We start from the raw sequence: 26199 nt of genomic DNA, 5'->3' as shown, positions 1-26199 counted from the left end.
CTAGGTTACCGACAAGAAGCTGCTATGCCGAGGCAAAGGCCATACTGAGACCGGGAAAGAGGACATCAATAAGAGACATCTGGGAAAGGCTCAGCCAGGAACCACCCTCGCTGATGGTGTTCATTGCGTATACGATAATCGAGTAGCATTCGTGGCTGTGATGATGATGAGGAGGAGAGAACGGTGTTTTGATGTGTTATCCAAGATTCGAGGACATTTGAACCAATCAGCGATGGTGAGGATTCCGAGGATAATAATCCTATTGGACTGATCGAGCACGAGTTTATAATATAGAGTTAGCTTCCTCGTCCTTCTATATTGCTAAGTACGCGGAAGCGACAGAGAAGTGAGCTAGTCGATAGCGAAGATGAGAGCAGTCCTCATCTCCCTCATTAAATGCGTCATACTAGTCTTCGACTTTTTTTTTTAATTGGAGACTGATATCTTAGTAAAATAACCTCATTCACCGTAAATTTCGCCTCATTCCTAAATTGAGGTTTCGGTAGCAGTTACATGAAAGGCGGGGCACCCGCATAGGCATCAAATCCAACCTTGGTCCAGACGCGGGAGTCTATTTAAAGTTCTTAGTTTAACTCCACGGGCTCGGTCCACGTGCAGAAAGCCATGCAATTCAAGACATGTCCAAAATTATACGAAATATATGTACATCAGCAAGCTCCAACTCGCTCAAGACCTCCAAGCGCGTAGACAATGTTTTAAAGTCCATGCTCCATAACAGGCCCACTATAGACCTTGCTCGCACGAGCATAGTAGTAGAAAAGACTGGCAATGACGGTGCCCAGAGTCCCAACAACGCTAAAGTTCATAGTTTGAACAGTCACCGCCCAAGCCGGTGGCCAGAAGCTAAAGAAGACAGCGACAGTCATGTACACCAAAGCCCAGGCGTTCATCAGGATACCCCAGATGCCTGGTACATGGAATGGGCCCCAAACGAGCTTTGCGCCGGCGGTGTTGATGATGGCAGAATGGCTGCCGCGAACAAAGCCGATCCCACCAGTACAACGACGCCACAGGAGAAGACCACCAACCACCATGTACGACAAGTAGAGACCAGATATCGACATGGAACAGAGATCGTTGAAGGCGACAGAGGAGCCAATGTTGATGAGCGCAAGGAGGCAGGCGATCACGGATGTCACCAAAACAGAGTAAAGGGGAACGGCAGAGCGATCGGTGACCTGTGATTTCACAATTAGCTCGTCAATCCTGAAGGGTGCTTGGGGTGTTAGAATGGCAACTTACCTGGCTCCACAGTCGCCAGCCGGGAATCCCACGGTCTCTCGCGAAGGACCAGAACTGCCGTGAAGTGGACGCTAGCATGCCGACTGAGGTGGTGGCGCCCATGGTAGTAACTATCGAACCCATCACCGCGGTTGCGGCGGTCGATCCTGTAGCTTCCAAAAAAATTGCCAGGAAGGGGTAGCCAGTAGGTGAGTTCAGGGACGATCCGAGATCCCCGCTGCAAAACAGCATAGCGATTAACATGCCGAAACCCAAGGATCCATTGATCAAGACACTGAGCATAATTGAAGTGGGGACTGCAACAGCGGCATTTGTGATCTCTTCAGACATCTAAAGATTAGGAGTTTGGATAAGTTCTAGCCGCGATATTTGAGCAGACCGAAGGAGATTGAGAGACGCACATGAACTGCGGCATCGCCACCGGCAAACGCAAACATGCACCCAACCATTCCGACAAAGAACGACAGTCCTTGAGACGGGAATTCCCCCATGTTGAGGAACTTGGTAAAGACCTCCTTGGGGGTCCCATGATCGGCCATATAAGTCAAGGGAATGAGAATCGCGAAGAAGCCAAGAATGTGGAGGATCAAGATAAATCCCTCAAATCGGGGAAGAACATTGCCGCCAACACTGTTGATGGAGACAGAAAATGCCACGACCGCCCAGAATATAAGAGTTGCGTGCCAGCTGTTGGGCTTATAATTACTGTTAGTGAGCACGACTAAGCCTTGAACCAAGGTGCCGACCAAATAGCATGAGGTTGCAAACGTGGCTTGCCACCCAATGACAGTAAGCCAGCCTGCGAGGTGTTTTAGCTCTAAGATTGTATGGCTCCAGAGACCTTCCGCTCACCTGTCAGGTAGCTCATCAATTTCATGCACGATCGCGGCGCTAGCATAGATGTCCAGTGGTACTGCCCCCCCGAGGTTGGTGCCCTATTGACTGGTTAGCCACAGCAGAGATGGTAGAAAGATAGATCATTTCGAACATTGATGACAACTCCGATAGAACTACAAAGGTAGCGGCGACACCAGCCCAAACGAAGAGGAATCCATACACAGCACCAGCTGGACCTCCACTGTGTACTGTTAGCACTGGGGGGGTGATCATTCATCCGCATCTCTTACTTCTGGTATGCTTGCAAGAATAGCCTATACCACAGTAGTCGGCAAACGTTCTCTCGGAAATGATCGATTCATCGTCAGAAGCACTCACACGACAATTCCCTCCCAGGTAATCAGGATCGTACAGCTGAAACCCAGCATTGACATCAAGCCAAAATTGCGCTGATACGGTCAGTCTATATTGGACATGCATTCTTAAACAGCAATTACCTTCAGTATGGGGCGTTTTCCCATGCGCGCGAGATTGGCATCATCAAGCTCCTTTCTCGATATTTCACCAAACTCCTCTGCTCCCGCCGAAGACAGTTGCTTCGAAGATTGAGACCGCATTATGGGTATGTAGTTGTCGACAAGCAAAACGCAAAATCAAACAGATCATGAGAGAAGAATCACGTTGTCCCATAGAAGTTCAAGGGGCAAAAGAGTGGAAACTAGCGCAATCGACTCTGAAAATACTTGCATGTGGTTGGGGGACACTGATAGGCGCTAATGCAAGGGCAGGGGCTACACGGGGGGCCATGGAACTGGGGAACTATGGCATTGCCATGAAGGATGTGGCAGATCATCGACATTACTATTTTCTGTCGCTCCGATGCAGCCTACAAGGACGAGAACAAAATCCATTTTCTATCGGGAGCACTGGTCACGCGCGGAAGCCGAACGGTAATTCGGTAAATCCCCGGGCAACAGAGTGGAAACCGATTAATTAATTGTGTTTTGTTTTTGGCCGTGTTGCCGAATACTATGTTGCTTTAGATTCGAGTGGATCATCGGGATATACATTCCGTGCCCTGCCGAGAATAGTTATTCGCTGAAGTCTATAACGGGAAAATCCCAATTTCCGGAACAGAAGTGGATCGAAGGATGTCCAGACCCAGTTTTTGAAGCGTGTATTCAATTTGACAACCCTTCAGTGACTGTCCACGTCCGCGTCTCCAGAATTATGTTAGAGCGACTGTACTGGCTTTCGGTATCCTCGTCCGGGGCCGACGTCACCATGGTCTGATTAGTCCCTTCGTGGAGTGCCGAGACTAATTCGTGAGTCTCACTGTGAGCATCTGCAGTGCGACGGAAGGTCTTGAATGTGCTCATGCCATATGTCTTATATTTGCTGCCGTGATGGTGGGAGTTCATCATACCCAAGCCCATTCCCGATGACTGGAGATTATCCAAGAAGGGCTTGAACTGGGGGGAGCAGGCTGTGACAATACTCACACATTGAGCCACTTGCGTAGAAACTGCGACGGTCCAGGCCTCATAGGTGAAATCGCCCGAGGAAGTTTCACTGGCGTATACTAGTTGGAGAATTATCGAGATAATTACGCTGAACGGACCATCTTTGTTAGTAGAGGTTCTCAATGCAGAGCGTGGTGTTGACACGTACATGATTCGGATCAAGAACACACTGGACAAACTGGCCTTTCTGCTAAAATCGGTCTGGATCCGAACGATAACCAGCAGCGCTTGGCCTATAATCCCGCCTTCTGACAATATATTTGTGACTCCGAGATATCTCCACCACGCACTCTGGTCCGCGGTCAGCGATTGCTATATTCCTCAGAATGGACCTATCACTCACTCGGTCGAAACAAGTCCCCTTTACATAATTCCATGTCTGTGGCACCTGACACTGGAACGCAGCCGTGAATATGCTGGTAATAGTCCACAGCCCAATAAATATTCCCAACACGAGTGCAAAGCGGCGATCCAAGGGTGCGGGAGTCAAGTTGCGAATGAAAATTAAAACCGAGAGTTTCGAGAAGCAAATGCTGGCGATGAATAGAAAGGTAGCGGAGTATTCAGCCTTGATTTAATCTTTTAGCAACTGTTTCCCCCCAAAAAAGGTATCCCTCATCCATACTTTCATTACACTTTCCACTTGGAGAACGGACAGCATGTGAAGGTGCTGTCCAAGTCCATTCTTCGTAGCCATCGAGATCGCAATGGACTGCGCAATGCAGAAGACCAGAGAAGCAGTCGCAAGGCCATCGTCAAATGTCCACTTCCGAAAAATAAAATATTTCGTCCCGAGACGGGTCAAGACGCTTAGAGTAGCCGTCACCAGCAGGAACCAGGTCAAGACATTGACCGTAGGAGTCCATGTGTTTTTCAACTCTGGACTCATGACGACCGTAAGGGAAAAGGATGCATAAGGAGGCTCGAGTCCATGCGGACCTGGGCTAGGCAGTTATTGCAGGTGTACGGAGTCAAACAGCCCCATTTTTGTGGGACCCGCAGGATCCGACAACGCCCTGTAGATCTTGATCCTGTAAAAAAGTCAATCCTCTGGTTGAACTCATCAATTGAAAAGGCAAGTGATATTGCAGGGGTGATATCAAGGGGTCGGTCTGTGTTGGACGGAGCTGTCTGGTCTAGGAATGTTAAACCTTTGATCGCCACGAGGCCACGTTGTCGCTCTCCACTATCAACTCCATGCATGGGCAAACTAGTTTCGGCTCAATCCGGAATTCCTAGTCAATCCCTTTTCAAGGTCTATCCAGTCTCTGTTTCATTTCATAACCCCCTGTCACATGTCATATGCAATCTGTCCGGTACGGTTGTCTTGGCTCTGGTCCAAGTCCTCAATAGGGGAAATTTGGGTGATGTCTGGAAGGTATCAGAACAACTGTTATGTTAGTCTGGTCTTTTCATTGTGAAATAAAGGCGGACAAAGCTCACATTTGATCGTCTGAAATTATGCCAATTAATTTCCAATTTATTTAAGTCAGGCTTTCACTCGATCTTCAGCCTCATCTGCGTCACAATCCCCTTCATCTTCATTCCAACTGTCGTCGACCCATTCATCTTGATCAAATGTTCCTGAGGGCTTACCCTCCCCGTCGATGCTCTAAAAAAAGGCGTGATTGAAATCTCTTGCTATGTATGGTGGTTGGCACTTGTGGCGACTACATTTCAAGGGTGCAACAACTCAATATGTACAACCCTCTGGTAAGGATGTCCCACAGGGTGCCCACGGTGTCCGAAGCCGACGATCAAACAACAGATCTTCACTGTCGGGTTGAAGAAGGTGTGGTAAGCGCGATATGTGGTCTTTCACTTGGTCTTTCATCGAACAGTGGATACAGCCAGGGATTGCTGAGACTCAACCACATTGATGGAAGATCCCCCATAGGAGTCGCAGGTAGCTTACCACCAGTTTAAAAATAAAATCGGGGGTTTTTTTTGAGAACGGCAGTAGAATAGTCAAGTTATAGACTTCAAGTGTCGGTCGTGTTGTGGCTGTCATACGTGCAATTGGAAATTGACCACCCAGGTTGTGCAGAACTGCAAACGTGGCAAAAGCATCAACAGCTTCAGCTAAAGCTAACGGTGTATCTAGGCAAGTTGACGACCCGGTCTTTTAGTTGACGGTAAAACGTGTTTCGAGGGTTCGAGACATGGCTCATGGAGCGAGAAGTTTGGCGTATTGGATTCATTTAACAATGAATTTCCAGCCTTCAGATTGAGCAAGTTGAGCATGCAACCATCGAGCCATCTTTCCATCCATTAGCCTAACGTCGATAGTATTGCGGTAGGGGAGAATAACTGGATCGATGAGGGTAGCCAATCGAGCGAGCACACCCGCTTAGAAAGTCAGAACCTTGAAATCCTCTACGTGCGATGGCTCAAAAGGAGTAACGGGGTATGTATACGGGCCGAGGCTGATGTGGTTTAGGCTTACACGAAAACATCAGTAGGCACACACTTTAAAAGACCACCTACCACAATGACCTACCCAAATTTGAATCGATTCAATTGATCAAGAGGTTTAGATAGAAGACATACCACTGTCAGGTAAACAGGAGGAGCTTATGTGAGACCAACAGCTTATATGCATCGAGACCTACGGAGACTGCAGATGATATAGTCTATATGGATGTACCTATGCGTAGAGGGATAAGGAAAACATGAGGTTGACGAACAGAAATTGAAATTGAAATTGTTGAGAGCTTCTTATCATCAAAGGCAGGTCTATCCTTGCGACTTTTTGTGGTCCTTTTTTTGTTCCTTGACCTGTCTCGTCACTTCTCTTGCATCCTTCTCACACTTCCACAACTCCTCAAATTTTATTCTTCAACATAACTATTGATCTCACTCAGCGCAAGTTTGAACACAATGAGTTCCCCCGTGAAAGCTGACGGCAAGCTCTCTGAGCTCAAGACGGCGGATGTTAGACTGCTGGTTTATGGCACCCTGTGCCACGATGGCAAGGTTCGGATCCAGACTTACCTTTTGCCTTCCTCGTCCAGTGCAATCTCTAACACTGTTCATCACATAGATCGACTTTGAGAAGCTCGCAGGTCTCGCTGGCATGAAGAAAACTTCTGCCAACACCAACTATTGGCGTGCTAAGCACCACCTTCAACAGATTCTTGATGGAAACCCGGAGTCTTCCACCCAGACCGTCCGTCCCAAGAGTGAGGACGCTGACGCTGGTTCAACTAAGAAGCCCCGCCCTGGTGCCAAGCGCGGTGCGGCCAAAGACGCGTCTATCAAGAAGGAGCCTTCCAAGCGTCGCAAGACCGTCACCAAGGCCGCCTCTGAGCCCGTCAAGTCCGCCCACGCCGAGGAGACCGATGACACCACCCCGGCGGACATCGCTGATCAGACTAAGTAGATGTTTCTCTACTTCAGTCGTGACACCGACATGCGCTAAACCTTCCGAGGGAAGTGAAAGGAGTGAAACAAACGGGGGAATTGAATCTGGGATTGGTTTACTGCAGCGTCAATGTGCTTCAACATGGAAAGGATGGCTTGACCTTACCGTTAGCCTTTTACTTTGAATCTTTGAAATGAACAACATCTCACAAACTGACACAGTTTCATAGCTCATACTAGGCATAAACAAACACCGCTCACACAATAGGCTAGTCACACATGTTCCGGCCGTCATCAAGTCTCAGTGGCCCGCTCTACGTAATCTGATCGACGCCGAGCTAGATGGGTTCGGTCCATTGAGGGTCGTGTTGTATGTCGCATTGCTACCCAGCACTTCCAGAACCACTGTACTATTACCTTCGCGATACTCGCTCGTCGGGGTTCCATGAGTGCGGTAACCGCCGTGCTGCTTCAAATGTTTCTTGCCCGTCGCAATGTCCGTTCTCGTAACCACTCTCTCAAATATCTCCAGCGCAGTCAATGGCTGGTAGAAGGGTACTTCGTGACCGGACTCGTAGATTCGCACAAAGCTAAACAAGTCACTTTGACGAACCTGTCCATGAACCACGCCATCTGAGGTGGTGATATTCACAAAGCCAGCGTGTTCGTACCCGCTGGCATTGATCTCTTCGGCGATGACTTGTCCACCGAGCCAATTGCAGTTGAAGTCGCTAGAATTTGAATCAGCACAGTCTAGTAGACATCTCATAGCATGGAAGGACTCACGCATCTCCGAAATACAGCAAAACCTGTACTCCAGCATCCAGCAACTTCTTCACACTCTCTATCGTGCCGGGTTCGCGGTCATCGTCACCTGTGCTTCCAAAGGCATTGCTCACAGTCCCAGAGGACTCCGAGAAATTTTGGTATGCTCCAATGGCAGCTTGGACTTTAGGGCTGTTGAGATAATTGACATAGAATTCGTACGGGAATGGATCTGGTGTTAACTCTCGCATATCATACTCGTCGCGCCCGGAGTAATTGTCAAATAGAGACTCAACCTTTGAAGCGCAGAAGTTGTCCGCCGCAGAGCAAATATCATTCCGACCAGTCGCGTAACATTCCAGAGTCTGGTCGACGCAGTTTCCCTCTCCATAAAGGTTGTTATACCATTCGGCTTGGACGGACTCGTTGTATGGGTTAAAGTCGTATGTATTTCCAGGGAAGATGGAAAAGTTGTAGTACGCCTGGTACTGAATCAACGGATCGAACCAGCCATTTCCAATGAGGACGTTCTCAATGTTGATCTGAATCGAGCCAATAGGCTTCTTGGCGTTCTGCTTTGCAAAGTACTCTGCTCCGACGTTAGTGCATATCGTATCCAGATACGCGTTTGGGATCCTTACCGTTGAAAACTGGACCATAGTGTCCTCCGTAGCTCTCAGTGGCGAAGTTGACACCATTTTGCGCGTACTGGGGGAAAGCCCCCATGAACCCTTGGAGTGTCTTCCACATGTTTGGGGCCGCATTAGAAGTTGTGTTAGGAACTAGGGCAATGTCTGGTTTGGAGTATGTGCCACATGTTCCAAGATCCTGAGCGTAGTCGGGGCACTCCTCGCTGGGCAACTGGATGATGTTGCCATCGCTATCCTGGTATGCTGGAATAGGGATTGTGTATGATAATCCAACCGTGGCAGGCTGGTCGACGAAGAGCTGGCGACAGTTGAGCTAAAGTCATGACAAGCAAAGAAATGCAATCTTACCATATTGCTCACATTGCTCCAAGAATGAGGGTTGTTAAATACGTTTCCGTCATGATCAACTCCGCAGGGCCCAAGTTCCTGGAATAACCCGATCATAGACGATGATCCTGGCCCTCCGTTTATCCAGATCGTAATTGGTGCCTTCTTGATTGTCAGTACACGTTGTAAGTAGCCAAATGTTGCCCAGACATACATCTTTAGGGTCTCCGTTTCTAGTCTCAAAGAACCACCTGTGCTAGTCAGTCGCTGCTTAGATCTCTTCTCCACTCAAAATACTCACCAGAAAATATGCTCATCTTCACCAACATCAGCGTAACCAGAATAACTCTTCACATTGGGATCCTGTTCACAAATCCCAGCAGGTACTTCCTTATATCGCACATCGATGCCGGCATGTCCTTTCTTGGTGATGAGGCCACTGGGAGTGGGCACGAATTGTGCCGTGGCATAGTGCGCCAGCGCTGCCAACAAAAGCTTAGTACACAACACCATTTTGAAGATCTCCAAAAAAAACCGGGATTTCAGGTCGTGTCTTATAGCATTCAATCCAGATAACCCCGCTCTGCTGGGGTTATCCACTTTGTGTTGCAAGAATCAAAATTGAGAAGGCCAAAACCCACTATGATCGCTCATTTGGGTCTTTTTTGCTGTAAATCCGACGGATCTCCGACTGGATGTCTCCTGAGTCCCGGAAATGACTGAATTTCTTATCAGTCAACCTATTTAGTGCTCGGGGTTTGAAGAATCAGATTTTCGGATTCGGTACTTTCGCCTTGCGCTCCTTGCATGGCACAATTTCTACAGCATACGTTCTGTTCTATCTTGCCCCTGCACAGTGTACACTTTGGAAACTGTGGACCTGTCATAATTCCTTATGCATATTAATGTAAGTCACCTTGCTATTATAGAGTGGATGTTGTGCAAAACCCCCCTTTGAACAAAAATTAAACCCTCTTGAGTGGCAGACCAGAGACTTTGCCCGCATCAACATCCACAAAGTACCAGAAGTGCGCTTCAATGTCTGTTAGGAACGGCAAACCAGTTCCAGTGTTTCCATCAAAGGAAACTTCCCCGTTGATAACACTGATGTCAGAAGTATTGACAGTGGAATTGTTAGGGGATGTGATCCAATACTCAGGGCTGACGTGAAAATAGCCCATAGACAACAGCGGCAGCTTAGGGACTGGATCATTGGTATGGGTGAAGCGGAAGTTGTTGCCCTGTGCAGTGATATAATTGGCCAAAGCCACGTTCGCCACACGAGGCGAGGCATGAGCGTACATCTTAGCGGACGGGTAGCCCTTGCTACGGAGATCAGTGGCAGCAAGGGTTGCGATAGCGGCACCCAGGCTGTGGCCCACCACGACAAGCTCGTAGTCAGGGTTCTGGGCGAATGCGTCTTTCAGTTCCCTGGTGATGTTGTCACGGACTAACTTCCAGGAGCTCCAAAAGCCGAGTTCAGCGAGACACCCATCACAGAGACCAGGGTTTGTGAATATGAAAATAGCATCACTGAAAAAGTTGCGGACTGATACGGACCCCCGGAATGCGAGAACAACTGCTGAATTAGAGTGGTCTACTGCAATGTAGCCAGCGGTATCTGTTATGGTGGAGCTGTCCGTGGGTAAGTGTTTCGTCTGGGTTGTTGCATTCTAAGGTTATGGGTTTTGCTTACTCGGAGAAGTCATAGAATACAGTCGTACCTATTTCCTCGATTTTGGGGCAGTTGCCTTTCGAACAACTAAGCCTGCCACCCACTTGAGCTGTGTAATCCTCTTCGTAGTATGTTGCAGCGGCATACTGGACCCAGAAGTTGAACTGATTCAGTTCGCTGGCTGAGACATCTAACCATGTGTGAGTAATGTATTCAAGGTGCATTGGGCAACGTGTGATGTACCTCGACCGTGTAGCTTCCCAGGGAGGGCATGACCCAATGAAGCTACTGCGGATAAAGCTGTGAAAAAAGAGAAACGCATGATGGCTCGGGGTCAATGGCAGAATCTGGTGGAGACCGGAGAGAGCACAATCGGGTTAAACTCCCAGCTATAAATGTTCAACTGAACATTACAGTTCCATTCAGGTCCGGGATACAGGTTCCTGAAAGGGGGTTTCACACATGGGCAAGTCAATTATGGAGCTGAAGGAACCACGGCATGCAATAAGATCGATGTTATATGATGTTGCATGTGAGGAGGGGATTCGGTCCAGTTCAGCCCACGGGGAACACTCCTGATTTACACAATGATCGTCCGAATACAGATCACATCCAGGGCCCTGGTACTGGAACATGGACACTGCTCCAATCGGTCTTGGCGATACACCGCAATGCATTGGTGGAGCCGGTGAATTGTCCCATTCCGGTCAGCTCGTTGAATACGCAAAGTAGAATCCGAGGTAGACTGCACTCCGAATACGGATTTTATTGGGAGTGGAGTGACGTATGGAGCATGTGGTTTAAGATCACATAAGAAAAAGAAAAAGCTTGACTACTCGCCTCGAACCTGGCGAAATTTTTTGGCTATGCCCGGTCCTTGCCAAGGGGTGCATGGAGGGCTCTGTTGGCACGCATGGGGTTGGAATCTCTTGGCGTTCCACGGAGCCTTGAGGGATTGCTCGCGTGATTGTGTTTGGCGGTCTGAAATGGCATAATTCAAATTTACTCCGTTGCTGTCAGAACACTAGAGCTCATGGCTCGAACAAATTAAATTCAACTCTGACTTGTAAATTTCACATTAAGCAGCCGTCCTTGATGCTAGAGTGCAAATCACTCATCCCCACTCGCACGCGGCGATAGCCAGTACGGTGGGTCTTTTTGGCAGCATTTTCCTTGGGTTCGGGGCTTCCCATGCTGGAAGACCCGGCCTGCGCATAGCTCAAAGGAGTGGCTTTGGCAGAGGCAGTAGTAGGTTCAAGGGCATAAACCTCAACCATCCATTCATACCAGACCTTGCGGTCATCGGTTTGACGGTACATCGTGGCGACAATCTCACCATTTTCGGGAACACTAAGAGGGGTCTGGAGACAAATGTCAATGTGATGGGAAAACAGCGAGAGGTGAAATTGGACATTTTTTAAAACTTACCTTCAGGGGGAAGTAGATAGGGAACCAGCTAATCATGTTTGCGCTCTTGGCATCCATGGTCACCGGGTTGGTAGACAACTCCACATCACCGTAGAGCACCGTTTCAAAGTATCCAGCCAGACCGTGGCACACACCTCGGTTCTGGGAAGGGAAGGCCAAACGTGTTTGGCGCACATTGTGAGCGTTCGAGATAGTCGACTGCATCGGGGACTGGGGAGGAATGTGTCGGTTCGGGTGAGAGAAAGACCAGGCGGTCTGCACGAAGGGAGTGGGAAATTCAGTAGTAGAGAATGACACCGACGGGGTGGATGCCCGGTTTCCACTGTTGAGATTGGAACTTTCGCCACAGGCAGGCGTATCCGTGGTGGAGAGGAAGTCAATGGCGTGAAGCATCACGACGTATGGGGTCTCTGGGGCAGCCGGGTTGGACACCGTCTGGTGCACAACATCGGCATGCAATTTGGGAGCTGAAACCGGAGTGAAATGTGCCGAATATGAGGCTGGAATGGAAATGCCGTGGACGGGGTTGATCACGTCGTTCACACCATCCAGACATTCTGGGGAAAGCTCATTATCCGCAAAGGAACCCAACAGCTCCGAGACAATGATATCAACATGGGTATGGCACATAGCCAAACCCTCAAGGGGTTCTCCCACGGGGCTGGTAGTAGCCGTAGTTGGCAGCTGTCGGACCAGAGGCCCTTTCCAGCTTCGCATGTCTGAATGGACCAGTGTGACCTTACCATCCCAGATTGTGTCGTTGTGTCGTTGCAGCAACACAAACGCGTTCTGGTTCTTCTCCACGGCCCAGAGATCAATTTCGACTCCAGCGTCTGCGCTAGCCTTCAGTGCGCGAGTGACTAGTGGGCCGCGACCAGCTCCCACAACTGCAAGAATGACTTTTCCGTCCGGGTGGGACGTGGCCTTCTTCTGATCCGCCCAGTCTTTCAATGCCTTGCAGATTGCCTTTTCATACCACTCGTATTTGATGGGGTCCTTTTCAAATACCTCATACGTGATACTCTCTAAATTGACTGTCAATGGCTGTAGAGGTGCCTGCAAATAGTCCTGGTATCCAACACCGAACCTTTCAATCGCTGTCCGCGGGGGCTGGCGCTGCTGCAGGTTGCGAATATACGAGAGATGTGGAGTAGGGTCGTAGTGCTTCTTGCTAGCCTGTGACAGACTTGGATAGTCAGATCCAGATAGCGAAGCCTGGTTAGTATCAGGGTCTTCGATATTTTCAAGTCCAGGAATAGGACCAACGCCACAAAGGATAATCCAAGGCGTAGTTCTAAGACGCATCATCTTCGCAATCAAACCTTGGTGTGATTTGGACAAGACTGGGTATCCTTTCTGGTTCTTGATGAACGTCGAGCCATCAATGGTCAGCAAACGCACTGGTTCTGAATGCCATCGGGATTGCACAAACAGAGACGGCAGTTGCTTCGGCAGAGACAGAGCTGTGGTTCAGGTTAGCTTCAGTTCATGATATTGTAACAATGGCTACGGGTCATTGGAAGGAGGGGTTGGCTCATACCAACGAGCAGTCTTGTGTGGTATTTACAAGTCTTTCTGATTGAATCCCAAGCATCCCAACTTCCAAACGCATCAACATTGAGTGGCTCTCCCTCATCTGGTGCCAGGTATTCTGCCCGAGCAAGCGGGGCCAAGTCGCCCATTGTATCAACCTCAACCTCTGGATTGTCAACCATTTGTTGCCAAATGTGAAATTGAATGTAGGGGCCGAGGTCCAAGGCATCTTGAATCGCACGCGCATAGTAGATGACACCCTCGGAGTGCAAGGTACCATGATGCAACTTCGGGCCAGGAATTAAAAGATATCCGATTCCGCAAAACGCAGCATACGCAACTTCCAACATCAGAACTTGCCGGGATAAGTCGGCGATCAAGGGGTCAGGTGAGCATAGATCAATCCAACTACTGGTCACACCAACCAATTGACTGGTAGCATCATTCGGGGTGAGATACGAGTCTGCATTCGAGAGCGGCGGAACCACCACAGGCCTAGTATTCTGGGTAGTAGCCATGGTTCCAACAACATCGTAAGTTGGGGACTCAAGATTGGCCAAATAAGAGGACAGTAGGCCAAGAACCCGCGAGTGGAAATGAGAAGTCGTGATGGGAACGGTCATCATGTCATACTATCAAATCAAGTTAGCATTTGTGATAGTTTTGATACAGGTTAGAAAAAGAACCGACATTACTCTCATGTACGTTTTGAATGACACGAGAGGTCACGGTAACCACCCGGTTGTGCTCATAGTGCCCGATGCAGAAAGCTGGGCCCGGATCCTCTGAAGGATTATAGCTCTCCATATTGACAGAGAAGTCTAGCGCAATGGTGGGGTGATCTGGAACTAGGGATGTGGATGAAGGCTCGCAATGAGCTATGAAGGAGCTGAAAAACCGAGGATCAGGCAGCCCTATCCAGCAAGCCACGCGCACCAGACGAATTGGCACAGAAAAGTCTAGACAAAAACACACAGAGCGTCAACAAGCTCGAAGATTATCGATCCCTTTGTGGAGAGCGGCAGAATAGACTGGCGGTGAGTCTGATAGGCAGCTGTGGCGCTCGGCAGACCTGCCTATCTCATATTTTTTTTATTCGGCATCTCAGCTTCTTCTCTCCGCCGAGTTTGCTCTTCAACACTCTCCCCCCTTTCACCATCATAATGGCCGATAACCGATCTGACTCCGAAGGTGGCGCGCGCGCGAAGCGCCAGAAGATGGACGCTGGGGACCCAAAGAACAACCCCTACCTCGCTCACATGTATGAGAACAGCAATGGCTCCTCCGACAACGCGGCCCTGGCCAAGTTCAAGCGACACCAGACCACCGCAGCGATGGCGAAAAAGGTCGAAGATGGCGATATCAACCCTTTTAGTGGCCGACCCTTTTCCAGCAAATACTTCTCAATCCTGAAGACCCGTCGCGATCTGCCTGTCCACACGCAACGGTGAGTGCTGCCCGACAGCCAATCTAGAAGAAAAAAAGTACTGACCATAATTCTCAGTGACGAGTTCCTGCAACTCTACCAGCAGTCCCAGATCCTTGTCTTCGTTGGTGAGACTGGTTCCGGAAAGACTACGCAGATCCCGCAATTCGTCCTCTACGATGATCTCCCCCAAACTCAGGGCAAAATGGTCGCTTGTACGCAGCCCCGACGAGTGGCTGCCATGTCTGTCGCCCAACGTGTGGCGGCTGAGATGGATGTCAAACTTGGAGAGGAAGTTGGTTACAGTATCCGTTTCGAAGATATGACTGGCCCAAAGACCATCATGAAGTACATGACTGATGGTATGCTTCTTCGCGAGGCTATGAACGACCCGAACATGTCGCGTTACAGCACAATCATTCTTGACGAGGCTCACGAGAGAACTATGGCGACAGATATCCTGATGGGTCTTTTAAAGGAAGTTGTGGGGCGTCGGCCTGACTTGAAGATTATTATCATGTCAGCTACTCTGGATGCCCAAAAGTTCCAGCGCTACTTCATGGATGCACCCCTTCTCGCAGTTCCCGGTCGTACTCACCCTGTCGAGATCTTCTACACCCCCGAACCTGAGCAAGACTACGTTGAGGCCGCAGTTCGGACTGTGCTGCAAATCCACGCTACCGAAGCTGAGGGAGATATTCTTCTTTTCTTGACTGGTGAGGAAGAGATTGAGGATGCTTCGCGGAAAATCGCGCTCGAAGGAGATGAGATGGTTCGCGAGGCCGACGCTGGTCCTCTCAAGGTCTATCCTTTGTACGGTAGTCTTCCTCCTCACATGCAACAGCGCATCTTTGACCCTGCACCGCCTCCTCGCCGCCCAGGCGGCCGCCCCGGGCGCAAAGTCATCGTATCGACCAACATTGCCGAAACATCTCTTACCATCGACGGTATCGTTTACGTCGTGGATCCCGGATTCTCCAAGCAAAAGATTTACAACCCCCGCATTCGTGTCGAATCCCTTCTCGTTTCCCCCATTTCGAAGGCCTCCGCGCAGCAGCGAGCTGGTCGTGCCGGTCGTACACGTCCCGGAAAGTGTTTCCGCCTCTACACCGAGGGCGCATTCAAGAAGGAATTGATCGAATCAACTTACCCTGAGATCCTCCGGTCGAACTTGTCATCAACAGTGCTCGAACTCAAGAAGCTTGGTGTCGATGATCTGGTCCACTTCGATTTAATGGACCCGCCTGCCCCAGAGACCCTGATGAGAGCGTTGGAGGAACTGAACTATTTGGCCTGCCTGGACGATGATGGAAATCTTACTCAGCTGGGTCGTCTGGCCTCCGATTTCCCTCTCGACCCCGCCCTCGCTGTTATGTTGATCAGCTCCCCCGAATTCTACTGCTCTAATGAAATCCTTTCCATCACCGCCCTTTTGTCTGTGCCGCAGGTCTTCGTGCGTCCTGCTGCCCAGCGCAAGCGTGCTGACGAGATGAAGAACCTGTTTGCCCACCCCGACGGAGACCACTTGACAATGCTGAATGTCTACCACGCATACCGAAGCGATGAAGCCCAGGAAAACCCCAAGCAGTGGTGCCATGACCACTTCCTCTCCCAGCGTGCTCTCCAGTCCGCTGATAACGTCCGTTCCCAGCTGCTCCGCATCATGGAACGCCAGGATCTCGAGATGATCTCCACTTCCTTCGAGGACAAGAAGTACTACGAGAACATCCGCCGTGCCCTATGTGCCGGTTTCTTCATGCAAGTCGCGAAGAAAGATACAGGCGGCAAGAGCCAATACCTTACCATCAAGGACAACCAGAATGTGCTCCTGCACCCCTCCACCGTCTTGGCTCACGAGGCCGAGTGGGTCTTGTATAACGAATTTGTTCTAACAACCAAGAACTACATTCGTACTGTCACTGCAGTCAAGCCAGAATGGCTTCTAGTATGTTCCCCACCCCCCTCTTATATTTGCATTTTACTTATCGCTTTCCAGGATATTGCCCCTACATACTATGATATCAACAGCTTTCCTAAGGGTGACATTCGCTCTGCTCTTATTCGGGCCGCTGATCGTCTCGCTCGCAAGGAGAAGATGCGCGCTGAAAAGCGTCGATAGACCCTTTGTTTCTGTTCCGCCTAAATTTTACGCTTGATACGCTTGTTTGTCGCACTGCTTCCTTCTCATCACGATGTCCATATTTGAATAGAATTTTTGCTTTCCTGTTGTGCCATACCCTACTTGCTCCCCGGATAATCCTTTTCGGCCGGTGCCTTCGACTGATCTATCGAGACTTGCCAGATTCGAGAGGATGTATCAAAATTTGGATAAAGTATCCAGCCATTGTTCAATATACGCGGGAGGCTCGGGCCCGGCCTATTAGAACGAAACTATGGAGCTTTCTTCAAAAATCGATTGTATTCACAGCCAACGCCTTGGGCTGGTTAACACTCGGGGCCATTTGCCCAAGGTGTTCTGTATGCTCTATTGGAAACAAATGTGTCGTTTTAATATACAAAAAAGTTCTCCGTCTTCAATCGGGGAAAAGTCAGTCGATGTCCATGCTTTGAGAGACAATTTAAATCCACATCTCAGCTGGCAAATAATGCGGGCTCAACAATAGGAGCTGTGCTTTCCACTGAGGGTTCATTTGCATTGGGTTCTCGCCGTCTGTTTCGCTTGGCTGATTTCCGTGGGGATGAAGATGAGGTTTGGGATCTGGCGAGGCTGATCCTAGTCGAAGTTCTGGTGAAATTGCGACTCACTGGGGGATTTTGGGGTTGTGGGTTCTTAAGAGGTATGATGTGTTCGGCGGGCGGAGGGAGGGGTTCTTCAGTAGTGGACGTGCGGGAGGAATTTCCCATGGAGGAGTCTGAGATATGGTGTTTGCGAAGCTCATAGATAAGTTCGCGGAGTTGGGCAACCTCGCCCTTAAGCGTAGAAATGTCTTCATTTACAGTGTTGCCAGCGGGTATCTTTCCCTCGCCGATGGCAGGCGTCCGGCCACGACCAAGGGCAGTAAAAAGAGCATTGTTTGCATGCTGATCGGCCAGTTTGGCATTGCGTCGGGCGAAGGTTTCCTCTGGCGGCACCTCAATTTGGCTCAGGTATTCCCCGAAAGTGTTTCCAAAGTCATAGCACTTCTGCCACAAGGGGCGGTCAATGTTCTCTTTTGGTGTTTGCTTAGCAGCATTAGACCATCGCTTGGTATCAGCATGGACAAAAGGTCCCGAATCTGACTGCCGTAATAAAAGTCTTGGATCAAAGCCGCTGTGCACAGCGGCTCTCACCAATGCATCCGATGCATCTAGTCGGTCACAGGAGTCGCAGAGGCCCACCATTCGCCCAAGCAATCTTTCAACTGAATCGAGACGGTGGTCCGTTGATGACAAGAGATAGGTGACAGCTCGCTTCAAAACGTTCGCACCCTTGTCCCAGTCCCTCCGTAGACTGTAGAACCGGAGATAGGTGAACAGGGTTTCCCAACTATCAAAGAAACCCCCACCTCGTGCAGCTTGGAGCCAAGCATCGGCTCGATCGGGCTGGTCGAAACGCAATGCGGCCCCTATCAAGGCGGCATAGATCACAGGATTGCTGCTGTTTAAAGATGGAACAATGAGATCGATACCATTGACCGTTCGGTGCTTATAAACTCCCCTGCTCCCAAGGTTGACGGAGTAGCCCTCTCCGCCAAGCATTTTCAAGAACAAATCAAAATCCTTGAGATTTTTCGATTTTCTGAAGAAGGTGATGATGGTGATCACCAGCGAAGGGTTTAGGAAGAACCGGTTCGGCAATAATGTCCGCAGGAGCAGCTCGACCAGGTCATTTTGTCGGGTCTGTCCAAATGCCATGATCATGAGCCGGAAAGCTGTTGGTCGATCCGGGTCCCTCGAGCTCAAGATGTTATTGGATATCCGCATAAGCAGTTCCTGGAGAGACATCTGCTGGCTCGTATATATGTGGATGTCATTAGTGAGTTCGGCATCAAGGGTCTCGCGCTCTCTTTGCATCTCGCCCCATTGACTCGCGGCGTAGTCTTGCGTAATATCACTGTATGTGGCGTTTCTGTTCGTTTTTAAGGTGTTCATTCGATAGCGAATATGATTCAGCTCCTCCAAGAGCTGCGACACGTTTACCTGGGGAGTCTCGAAATCCGCCGCGTAGTTCATTGAAACGCCCGAGTAACGATGTGCGATGGCTGGTCGTAACAAAATCCGGATAGCGAATTGCCTTAAAGCAAGCTTCTGAATGGCCTTCAGACGAAGATCATCCTCCAAGACCCAGCTGGGTAATGTCTCCTGCGGAAGGAAGATCTCGCTCTCATCCTCCTCATCAATCTTATGTTCGTTCTCCTCAGCTGGCTGATTTTCCACAGTCCGAGCCCCTACCACGTTCAACCGTGTTCTTTGTGTGTGGAAGGCTCTTATTCTGTTGAAGCTGGCCGGGGATTGAATTCCAAGAGGGAGGCGACCAACGGTGCCGAATCCCCTCTCTTGTCTTGGACGATTGATTCCTCGGGTTTCTCTTCGCGATTGTAATGACGCCAAAATGCGCTCCTCTTCATCCACCAACTCGCTCACTTCGGCCTTGACCGCAGCAATCTTTTCGTCCCAGTCATGGCGGCGGCGATCCTTCACGCTCGCATCGGCAATAGCAGCGGCGGCGAAAATGCTGCCGTAAAGTGCAGTAACGGAGTTTCCAATTCGAAGCCGTCTCTTACTAGAGTTTGCTGCCCGCGAAGTAACCCCGTTGGCAGTAGTACTCAAACATCCGACACAGCGACAGGACGACTGCTTCGAAACAGCACGGGACCACAAAACCTGCATTCTCAGGGCATTGCTATCGAGCAATCTGATCCAAAAGGTATTAATGCAAACTATTAATCAATTGGACTCCTCCCGGAGCCCCGTCGCGAGTAGGGGTATGGAAATAGATGGGGTAACATGCAATGGAGCAAAAAAGGTTGCAATTCCGCAAATGCTCGGGTCCTCTGTGCAAACACTGCAAACGAGCTAAGACCCCATGTCTCCTTGAATGTCTTTCCAAGGCCTATAAATTTATATGCTATTTTGTTTTCTTGAACGAATCTATATTGTCACGATATACAATGGTCACTCAGCTGTTCGGCTTCGCTGCTGGCCTGCTTGCGTTGAGCGGGCTTGCCAATGCCCATGGCTCGCATTCAAATGACGAAGCTCCCTCAGATGATTGGGCTACGAGACACATGATAGGTAGGACAGGTGCAGATGCGTGAATTGAGAAGTTGAAGTTAATCGGAGTATAACATCTAGAGGAACACCACATAAGATCCTTTGACCCAACCTCATTCTTCATCCTTCACGACTACGATTCCTCAGGGACATGGACACAAGACGAAGTCCGCAAGACGTACGGCCTCAACGACGAATCCAATGCATCTGTCAGTGAAGACAAGAAACAAGAGGCTGTGCGCGCAGTGTTTGAGCTTTTCGACAGTGGAAACACTGGGTTTATTAACCGGGAGAACTGGCTGGCAGGTATTGCTGCAGGCAAACGGCTGCCCGATCTCGGTTACGGCCCCGGACACCATGGTGACATGGAGTATGAGTATGAGATCCATCACTTTGAGAAATACCACGGCGATGACACCACGGAGGAGGACCTGACCCACCCCGAGGACATTGAGCATTTCCGCAAGCATGACGAGGAGGAGGATGCTGCTATTGCCCTCGAGAAGCTGGAGCAGATTCAAGTTGTTGTTAGCAATGTTCCTCAAAAGTTCCGCCGTAATATTTAAAATGTTGAGCTCACAGTTTCCATTCTTTTTTTCTACGTACATACGCACTTCTGCATCTCGGCTTCCATCAATTTGAGCCTCACAGTTCTTTCAACACTTCCACTTTCTAAGTTGCGATAATCTAAAACATCTCCATGTTGAATTTTTCTGAGAGAAAATTCATGAGAAGCTAAATTAGCTATTCAAGGCCTTAAATTCGGAATCAGCGGATCTAACGACAAATAGCTAGCCGTTAAATAAAGCGCACTCGTCAATACACCAAACCATGTACGAAGTAGGAACTCATGACTACAAACGCTGGGGGAAAGTGTTGAGACGCTAAAAGCTCAAAAAGGGACGGGATGATTCATGGCAAGAGATGGCTGTCAACGCCAATGCCGAACACAGAGACGATGCGGAAAAAAAGGCATTGGGAGAACAAGAAATAGCTAAAATTGTAACTCTCCCTTAAATTTTTGATTTGTCTTCCAGGGGTTTGGCTCTCAAAAATCTGTAGTGTAGCCCAGCCTATCGGTTGAATCAACAATTCTGTAGTACAAGTGTTAGTATTACACTTGGCCCGCCAAGTCTAAAGAGGGTTCCCAAACTCACGAGTATTGTTTCGTCAAAGTCCCCTCTCCACCCTTCGACAGATCGATATTGAAAACATAGAAGTTGCCATCACTGGTGACGACCATGACTTGGGGAGTGTTACTACTCATGGCAACTACACTCCGCAACGGGCCGGGGCCTGCGTTCCCACCAGGGCCAGAGTTCGATCGCGGCAATTTGATCCAAGCAAAGTCACGCGCTGGCTCCCACATCTCACTGACTCCCTTGGGAAGATATCCGCCCATTCTGGCGGCAACTGCGCCGCCAACGTTTTGAGAGGTCCGGCGAAGCATCCCCATCAAAGTGCCGTTGTGCTTTCGGATAGAAGAATCTGAGCCCGCATCACCGCACGTCTCGTCCTCCACGGGGGAATATCCAGTATTTGGTGAAGAACCACGGTCCCGACCTGGAGGAGAATGCGATGAAGAGCCGTCTGACAATGGTCCTTGGTGGGTCAACTTGAATATGTGGACGGTCTCAGTGGATGAAGAGACACACAAGAGTGTGGATGTGGTGTTGAAGGACATGCTGTAAATTCGTGACGGCATTGAGCCACGTCGGAATTGGTAAAGCTTATGGCCATCTGGAACTGAGAAAATTCGAACGATTGTTCCTTTATCTGAGGCAGTAGCAAGTAAAGTCCCGTCGCCATTCAGTGCAATGAGCGCCAGAGGAGAGCGGTGGGCTTCGATGACGTTGATAGCTTCTAGCTTAATAGCATCAAAAATTAGAACATCCCCAGTCGTAGGTGGTACATGCGTTGCTCCAGGGGGCGCATGCGCTGGTATATTTGCACCTGCAGGAGCTTTTTGTGGAAGAGGGTATGCCATGTAACAATTCTCTGAAGACGGTGCAAGGGCACATATTGCTGTTTATTTGTCAGAACTGGGCAAAATATTGCTGGAAAAAGAAGAAAAGAAAAACTGGCGCAAGGGCTCTGTACCGTTTGGGTTTGGTGAGGTGTCAATAGTGGATAAAAGCTTCATGGTCTGGATATCATAAAGGTAGATTTGATCCTCAAGGACAATAACAAGTCGCTTGCGGTTCAGTTTCACTGCAAGAACTGTTGTCGGAAATGTTAATTCACATATCGTGCATTGCCGCTATTTCAGAAATTAGTTCCACATCTACACGAAGTGTCTACAGTGACATGAGTGAGTCCAGATGATTTGAGATACCTTGGTGTTTTGAATCTGTAAGCGTCTGGGTGATAAGATAAGGGCTACAAGAGAGGTTGAGAATAGCATCTCAATCACAGCAATATTCCCCTCCTTGGCTTCATAGCTCTTGGTAAAGGGTTCAGTTGTGAAGATCTGAAATCCCTTGGATGTTGCTATAAGTGCGGTCAGTGTGGATGTCCAACGATAAACAGAAAGCAAAGATTTTAGAGAGAGACTCACCCACAGCCAGGTAGCTGTAGTCCTGGTTAAAGGTCACGAAATTCATGGCCATTTTTTTTTTGGAAAGGTTCAGGATTGTAATTGAAATTAATGAGATTGATACAAGGCAACTCTCGGGGGTCGGAGATACCCCGCTTAGGGCGAGATTGAGAGGGAGCCACCAGCAACGCTTTGCCCGTCACTGGCTGCTGTGCAACATATCTTGGACTTGAGTATAACAAAGCAAGATGCCTTTAAGACAAGGATGCGGAGAAGAGAGGATATGATATCCGCAAAGTCTCCGGTCGTCGCAAGCGAGAGGTTTGCGCTTGGGCCACACCTTGATTTCCCACCGCCTACAGATTTCTCTTGTCAGCAATTGTTTTCTTTTGCTTCACTCGCTGGCTGGTTTTGGCGATTTTAACTTATAGGGTCCGATCAATCAGGATGAAATTCCGATGTTTCCTATGAAGTTTTGAGCATTGGTTAAGCTATGAAATTTGGTTCCTCCTTGCTTACTTCCGTGAGACGACCGAGAGTATCCCGAGGTCCTCACCCCCAACATAAAGTGACGTGGGGATCAGATCTTCTACTGTGATCGCAAGCCCCACCCTTTTTGCTGTTTTGTCAACTCCAAACAAAATTTCCGGGCATGAATTCAGCATACAAGGTAGATCTATGTGCTATATTGGGGGCAAATCCTATCAGATGGACTCATTCCCAAGTTTAATATACATCCTGGACATGAAGAGTGAGTTGGGACAGGAGATGTCGATAATTGTTGAAACCAAAGTTGGGATAAGCCTCGTGATCGTACTAGGATTCTTCGGCTGATGGATCTCTATCACAACAAATCAATGACCTGTTACGGGCAGATTGATCGATCCCGACCAATACGAACTTGCCTAACAGATGAACCTCCTTAGCAGATCAAAGGGTCACCTTTATTCGATGTATGCTCTTGGCTCGACGGATCGTTTCATGTCTACCATACTCCATGTGTCATAGCAGACTGTCCAATAAATAATTAAGATGCCTGATAACGATAGTTTCGGTTAACATATCGAAGGCACTAGCACTAATTTGACTGAATGATATAGCCATTGCCCGTCATCACTCATCACAGAGTCAGTCCCTGACTCACCAGTCACACCGCTCACATAGGTGTCACTAAAGCCCAATCTTTCAACATCCCGTAACCTAGTGGCTGGGGAAAATGTAAGAACCGGCAAGATTCCCGGGGCATGGATTCAATCTGCCGCGCGTCACCAAGGAAGTACTCCGTACAGTTCTCGAAAATTTCAATCTGGACCCGTGTACCGAAACTGCAGACGGAGTCCCTCGCAAGCGCGAGGAAAACAAGGTACGGCAGCTACCCGCCTCACACAACAGAGCCCCTTATGCAGAGACTACTGAAACAACCCTTATTAGGTTGTTGTTCATGCCGCGCAATTAAAGAAATTAAGCTTTCAGTCACCGACTTTCGCTGAACAGGTCCAGGCTATGTCCCAGTCAGATAGGCAGCAGACGAGACGGTCAACTTGCCTATACTTATTCAAGCTATCCAATGTCCAAAGAATGTGGCCCAGACCACAGCAAACATGCATAGCTTCTGCACAGACGGAGACTCGGTCACCATGTGGCTCCACTATCATGTGAAACAGGAATAGTCGGCCGCTTAGGCGGACTTTGTCTTTGACAAATAAGACTTTGCTAATACCCGGAGCAGGTCGATCTGGCCCGAACCCATTTTTGGGATGTCATCTGTAAGAACACACCGATGTTCTGTTTCAGATGTCATTTAAACGCATGCGAGGGCGGCAAAAAGCATGAACTTTGTGGAGGAATGTTCTATGTATGGTTAGGGATAAACCCGCCATTTGGGTAGCAAACAGCCAGGTAGGCTAGATATTCTGACTGGGCCTGTGACAGGCAACGTGGGCGAAGTCCAAGACAAGGAACAGCCTATTTTGTCTCCGCCCGATGATGTGCATTTCCTGCACATTCCGACTGGCGCATGGAGTTTTTGCTATATACCCAAAAGCCGGTGCCGACTCGCTCGAGTCTACCTAGGCACACCAGCAGTGATAGTATTCATGCCATCCCGCTGGTTAAGCAGGACATGTTCCATGTTCCGTCCCTAGTGACAATTAAAAGCTGTGAACACGGTCTTCACCAACCTGACCAAAGGGGTCAGATCCAGTCCTGATTTCTATGATAGCGGGGATCTGCAGACCTGGTGAGAACCGACGCAGAATCTGCGCGAAGTTGCCCGATCGCTCAAGACTGCGCTCTTGCCTGATGCAGCCCACTTCTGTCTATGATCGCTTCGGAATTACAGGAGATGAGTGACCAATGAGGGTAGGCATGGAAGGGCTTTCTCCTGTGTGATTGAGATGTTTAGCGATGCGCGAGGGAAAAGATAGGACGACTAAATTCCTGGTGTGACGCCTTAAACCTTCATGACCTGGATATACCTGCCTCCATATAGATACATCGGTTTGTTTCTAGGCACTGGCGTAACGGCGTTGGGTACCTGGTCCAACTCTTGGGCACCTGCATTGAGACATGTTTATCACAAGATCCACTGCACTGTTTCCGAAGGTCGAAAATGGCTGTTGACGGGATTAGGCATGTGTCTACGATTGGGCATCTTATATCCCATGGGTTTGATGTCCCCTCCACCGCAAGTGGATCACAATGGCGATCCGGGGTTAGTCTCAACCCTGTACAGGATACCTTGTATCTTTGTAGTTTTATACGATATCTCCAAGCAGGATTTGGTGGACTGAGGGGTCTTTTCTCTTGCTCAAACACACAAGTTTCGGAGCGTTTTGAAACTTGAAACCCATCAGAATGTCCAGAATATCCAGGACTCTTTGCTGTCCAGAGTTTCAGTAGCATCAAGCTCAAACAGATCCGATACAACTGGATGAGAGATCCAATTATCCGTGGATTTCCTTTTGGATTGTCAAATTGACTTTTTGCTGTTACCATGGACACGAAATGGCTCGACCTCCGGCTGGCAGGGCTTTCTCATCCGATGTGGATCCGACAAACACTTCGGAGGTGATAAGTTCTATGTTCCCCAATGGGCCTCGTCAACCAAGGAGATTTTGACAGTAGTAAAACCCCCTCCCCAGACGCACAGACCTACAACCCCGAACATGGTATCAGGAAATCTCATCGTCATCGGTGCCCATTAAATGATTGGCCACATAGATACGTTGCCCGAGGTCGAGTTTTTTCTTTTTCCTTTTTTTTTTTTTTTTGACGCCTAGGCTATTTTAAGGGCAATTAAATCTGACAGAAAAGTGGTCAGAATCCCGGTCGTTGAATGGGGGAAATGACATTCCCTAATCTGAATCCGAATGTAAACATCATACATCAAATCAGACAAGGGTTAGGCGGATCATATTTGGACCCGCGGTGGAGCGTGTGGATACAGATGGAATTAGGGGGACTATCGTGGGGACCATGACGATGATAGTAAGTGATGATGATGAGATATATCCAGTTAAATGCATACATGTAATGTTACAAATGTTACAAAATGGATATGAACAATAGAATTCACGTAGGGACAAATTGTACAATGTACATGTACTCTCACTGTCAGATCTTGTCCCACGTTATCTTTCCCCTCTGCTCTCCACTTC

At 49.0% G+C, this 26199-nt stretch overlaps 10 protein-coding genes across 10 annotated transcripts; 3 read left to right on the top strand and 7 right to left on the bottom strand.

The window, feature by feature from the left end:
- Positions 1–716: 716 nt before the first annotated feature.
- Pdw03_8111 (Amino acid/polyamine transporter I) lies at positions 717–2717 on the bottom strand (the record flags this gene model as incomplete). Its single annotated transcript, XM_066101872.1, has 8 exons — positions 717–1199; positions 1264–1593; positions 1665–2062; positions 2116–2198; positions 2252–2341; positions 2391–2414; positions 2479–2549; positions 2598–2717. The coding sequence occupies 8 exons, from the start codon at positions 2715–2717 to the stop codon at positions 717–719; spliced, it is 1599 nt and encodes a 532-aa protein (XP_065956955.1).
- A 564-nt stretch (positions 2718–3281) lies between these two features.
- On the bottom strand, positions 3282–4512 carry Pdw03_8110 (initiation factor 2B related protein; the record flags this gene model as incomplete). The annotated part of the gene is made up of 4 exons (XM_066101871.1): positions 3282–3711; positions 3772–3914; positions 3967–4191; positions 4249–4512. The coding sequence occupies 4 exons, from the start codon at positions 4510–4512 to the stop codon at positions 3282–3284; spliced, it is 1062 nt and encodes a 353-aa protein (XP_065956954.1).
- A 1991-nt stretch (positions 4513–6503) lies between these two features.
- Pdw03_8109 (uncharacterized protein) lies at positions 6504–7005 on the top strand (the record flags this gene model as incomplete). The annotated part of the gene is made up of 2 exons (XM_014677760.1): positions 6504–6599; positions 6667–7005. 2 exons carry the CDS (start codon positions 6504–6506, stop codon positions 7003–7005), a joined length of 435 nt encoding a protein of 144 aa, XP_014533246.1.
- Positions 7006–7287: 282 nt separating this feature from the next.
- On the bottom strand, positions 7288–9241 carry Pdw03_8108 (Peptidase S10, serine carboxypeptidase; the record flags this gene model as incomplete). The annotated part of the gene is made up of 6 exons (XM_066101870.1): positions 7288–7717; positions 7773–8340; positions 8393–8699; positions 8750–8890; positions 8943–8979; positions 9030–9241. 6 exons carry the CDS (start codon positions 9239–9241, stop codon positions 7288–7290), a joined length of 1695 nt encoding a protein of 564 aa, XP_065956953.1.
- Positions 9242–9693: 452 nt separating this feature from the next.
- Pdw03_8107 (Carboxypeptidase S1) lies at positions 9694–10725 on the bottom strand (the record flags this gene model as incomplete). Its single annotated transcript, XM_066101869.1, has 3 exons — positions 9694–10363; positions 10425–10593; positions 10647–10725. 3 exons carry the CDS (start codon positions 10723–10725, stop codon positions 9694–9696), a joined length of 918 nt encoding a protein of 305 aa, XP_065956952.1.
- Positions 10726–11476: 751 nt separating this feature from the next.
- Pdw03_8106 (Protein methyltransferase RmtC) lies at positions 11477–14171 on the bottom strand (the record flags this gene model as incomplete). Its single annotated transcript, XM_014677758.1, has 4 exons — positions 11477–11764; positions 11832–13294; positions 13372–13996; positions 14055–14171. 4 exons carry the CDS (start codon positions 14169–14171, stop codon positions 11477–11479), a joined length of 2493 nt encoding a protein of 830 aa, XP_014533244.1.
- A 356-nt stretch (positions 14172–14527) lies between these two features.
- Positions 14528–16909, top strand: Pdw03_8105 (Pre-mRNA splicing factor RNA helicase (Prp43), putative; the record flags this gene model as incomplete). Its single annotated transcript, XM_014677757.1, has 3 exons — positions 14528–14811; positions 14869–16735; positions 16787–16909. 3 exons carry the CDS (start codon positions 14528–14530, stop codon positions 16907–16909), a joined length of 2274 nt encoding a protein of 757 aa, XP_014533243.1.
- Positions 16910–17382: 473 nt separating this feature from the next.
- Positions 17383–19620, bottom strand: Pdw03_8104 (uncharacterized protein; the record flags this gene model as incomplete). The annotated part of the gene is made up of 1 exon (XM_014677756.1): positions 17383–19620. The coding sequence occupies one exon, from the start codon at positions 19618–19620 to the stop codon at positions 17383–17385; it is 2238 nt and encodes a 745-aa protein (XP_014533242.1).
- Positions 19621–19901: 281 nt separating this feature from the next.
- Pdw03_8103 (EF-HAND 2) lies at positions 19902–20570 on the top strand (the record flags this gene model as incomplete). Its single annotated transcript, XM_014677755.1, has 2 exons — positions 19902–20025; positions 20086–20570. The coding sequence occupies 2 exons, from the start codon at positions 19902–19904 to the stop codon at positions 20568–20570; spliced, it is 609 nt and encodes a 202-aa protein (XP_014533241.1).
- Positions 20571–21052: 482 nt separating this feature from the next.
- Pdw03_8102 (Protein-vacuolar targeting protein Atg18, putative) lies at positions 21053–22613 on the bottom strand (the record flags this gene model as incomplete). Its single annotated transcript, XM_014677754.1, has 5 exons — positions 21053–21098; positions 21162–22029; positions 22105–22264; positions 22340–22494; positions 22562–22613. 5 exons carry the CDS (start codon positions 22611–22613, stop codon positions 21053–21055), a joined length of 1281 nt encoding a protein of 426 aa, XP_014533240.1.
- Positions 22614–26199: the final 3586 nt, after the last annotated feature.

The sequence above is a fragment of the Penicillium digitatum genome, chromosome 3 (genome assembly GCF_016767815.1).
Source record: "Penicillium digitatum chromosome 3, complete sequence".
Taxonomy (NCBI): Eukaryota; Fungi; Ascomycota; class Eurotiomycetes; order Eurotiales; family Aspergillaceae; genus Penicillium; species Penicillium digitatum.
Note: the sequence above shows the minus strand (reverse complement) of the source record. Positions and strands in the feature narration are given on the sequence as shown.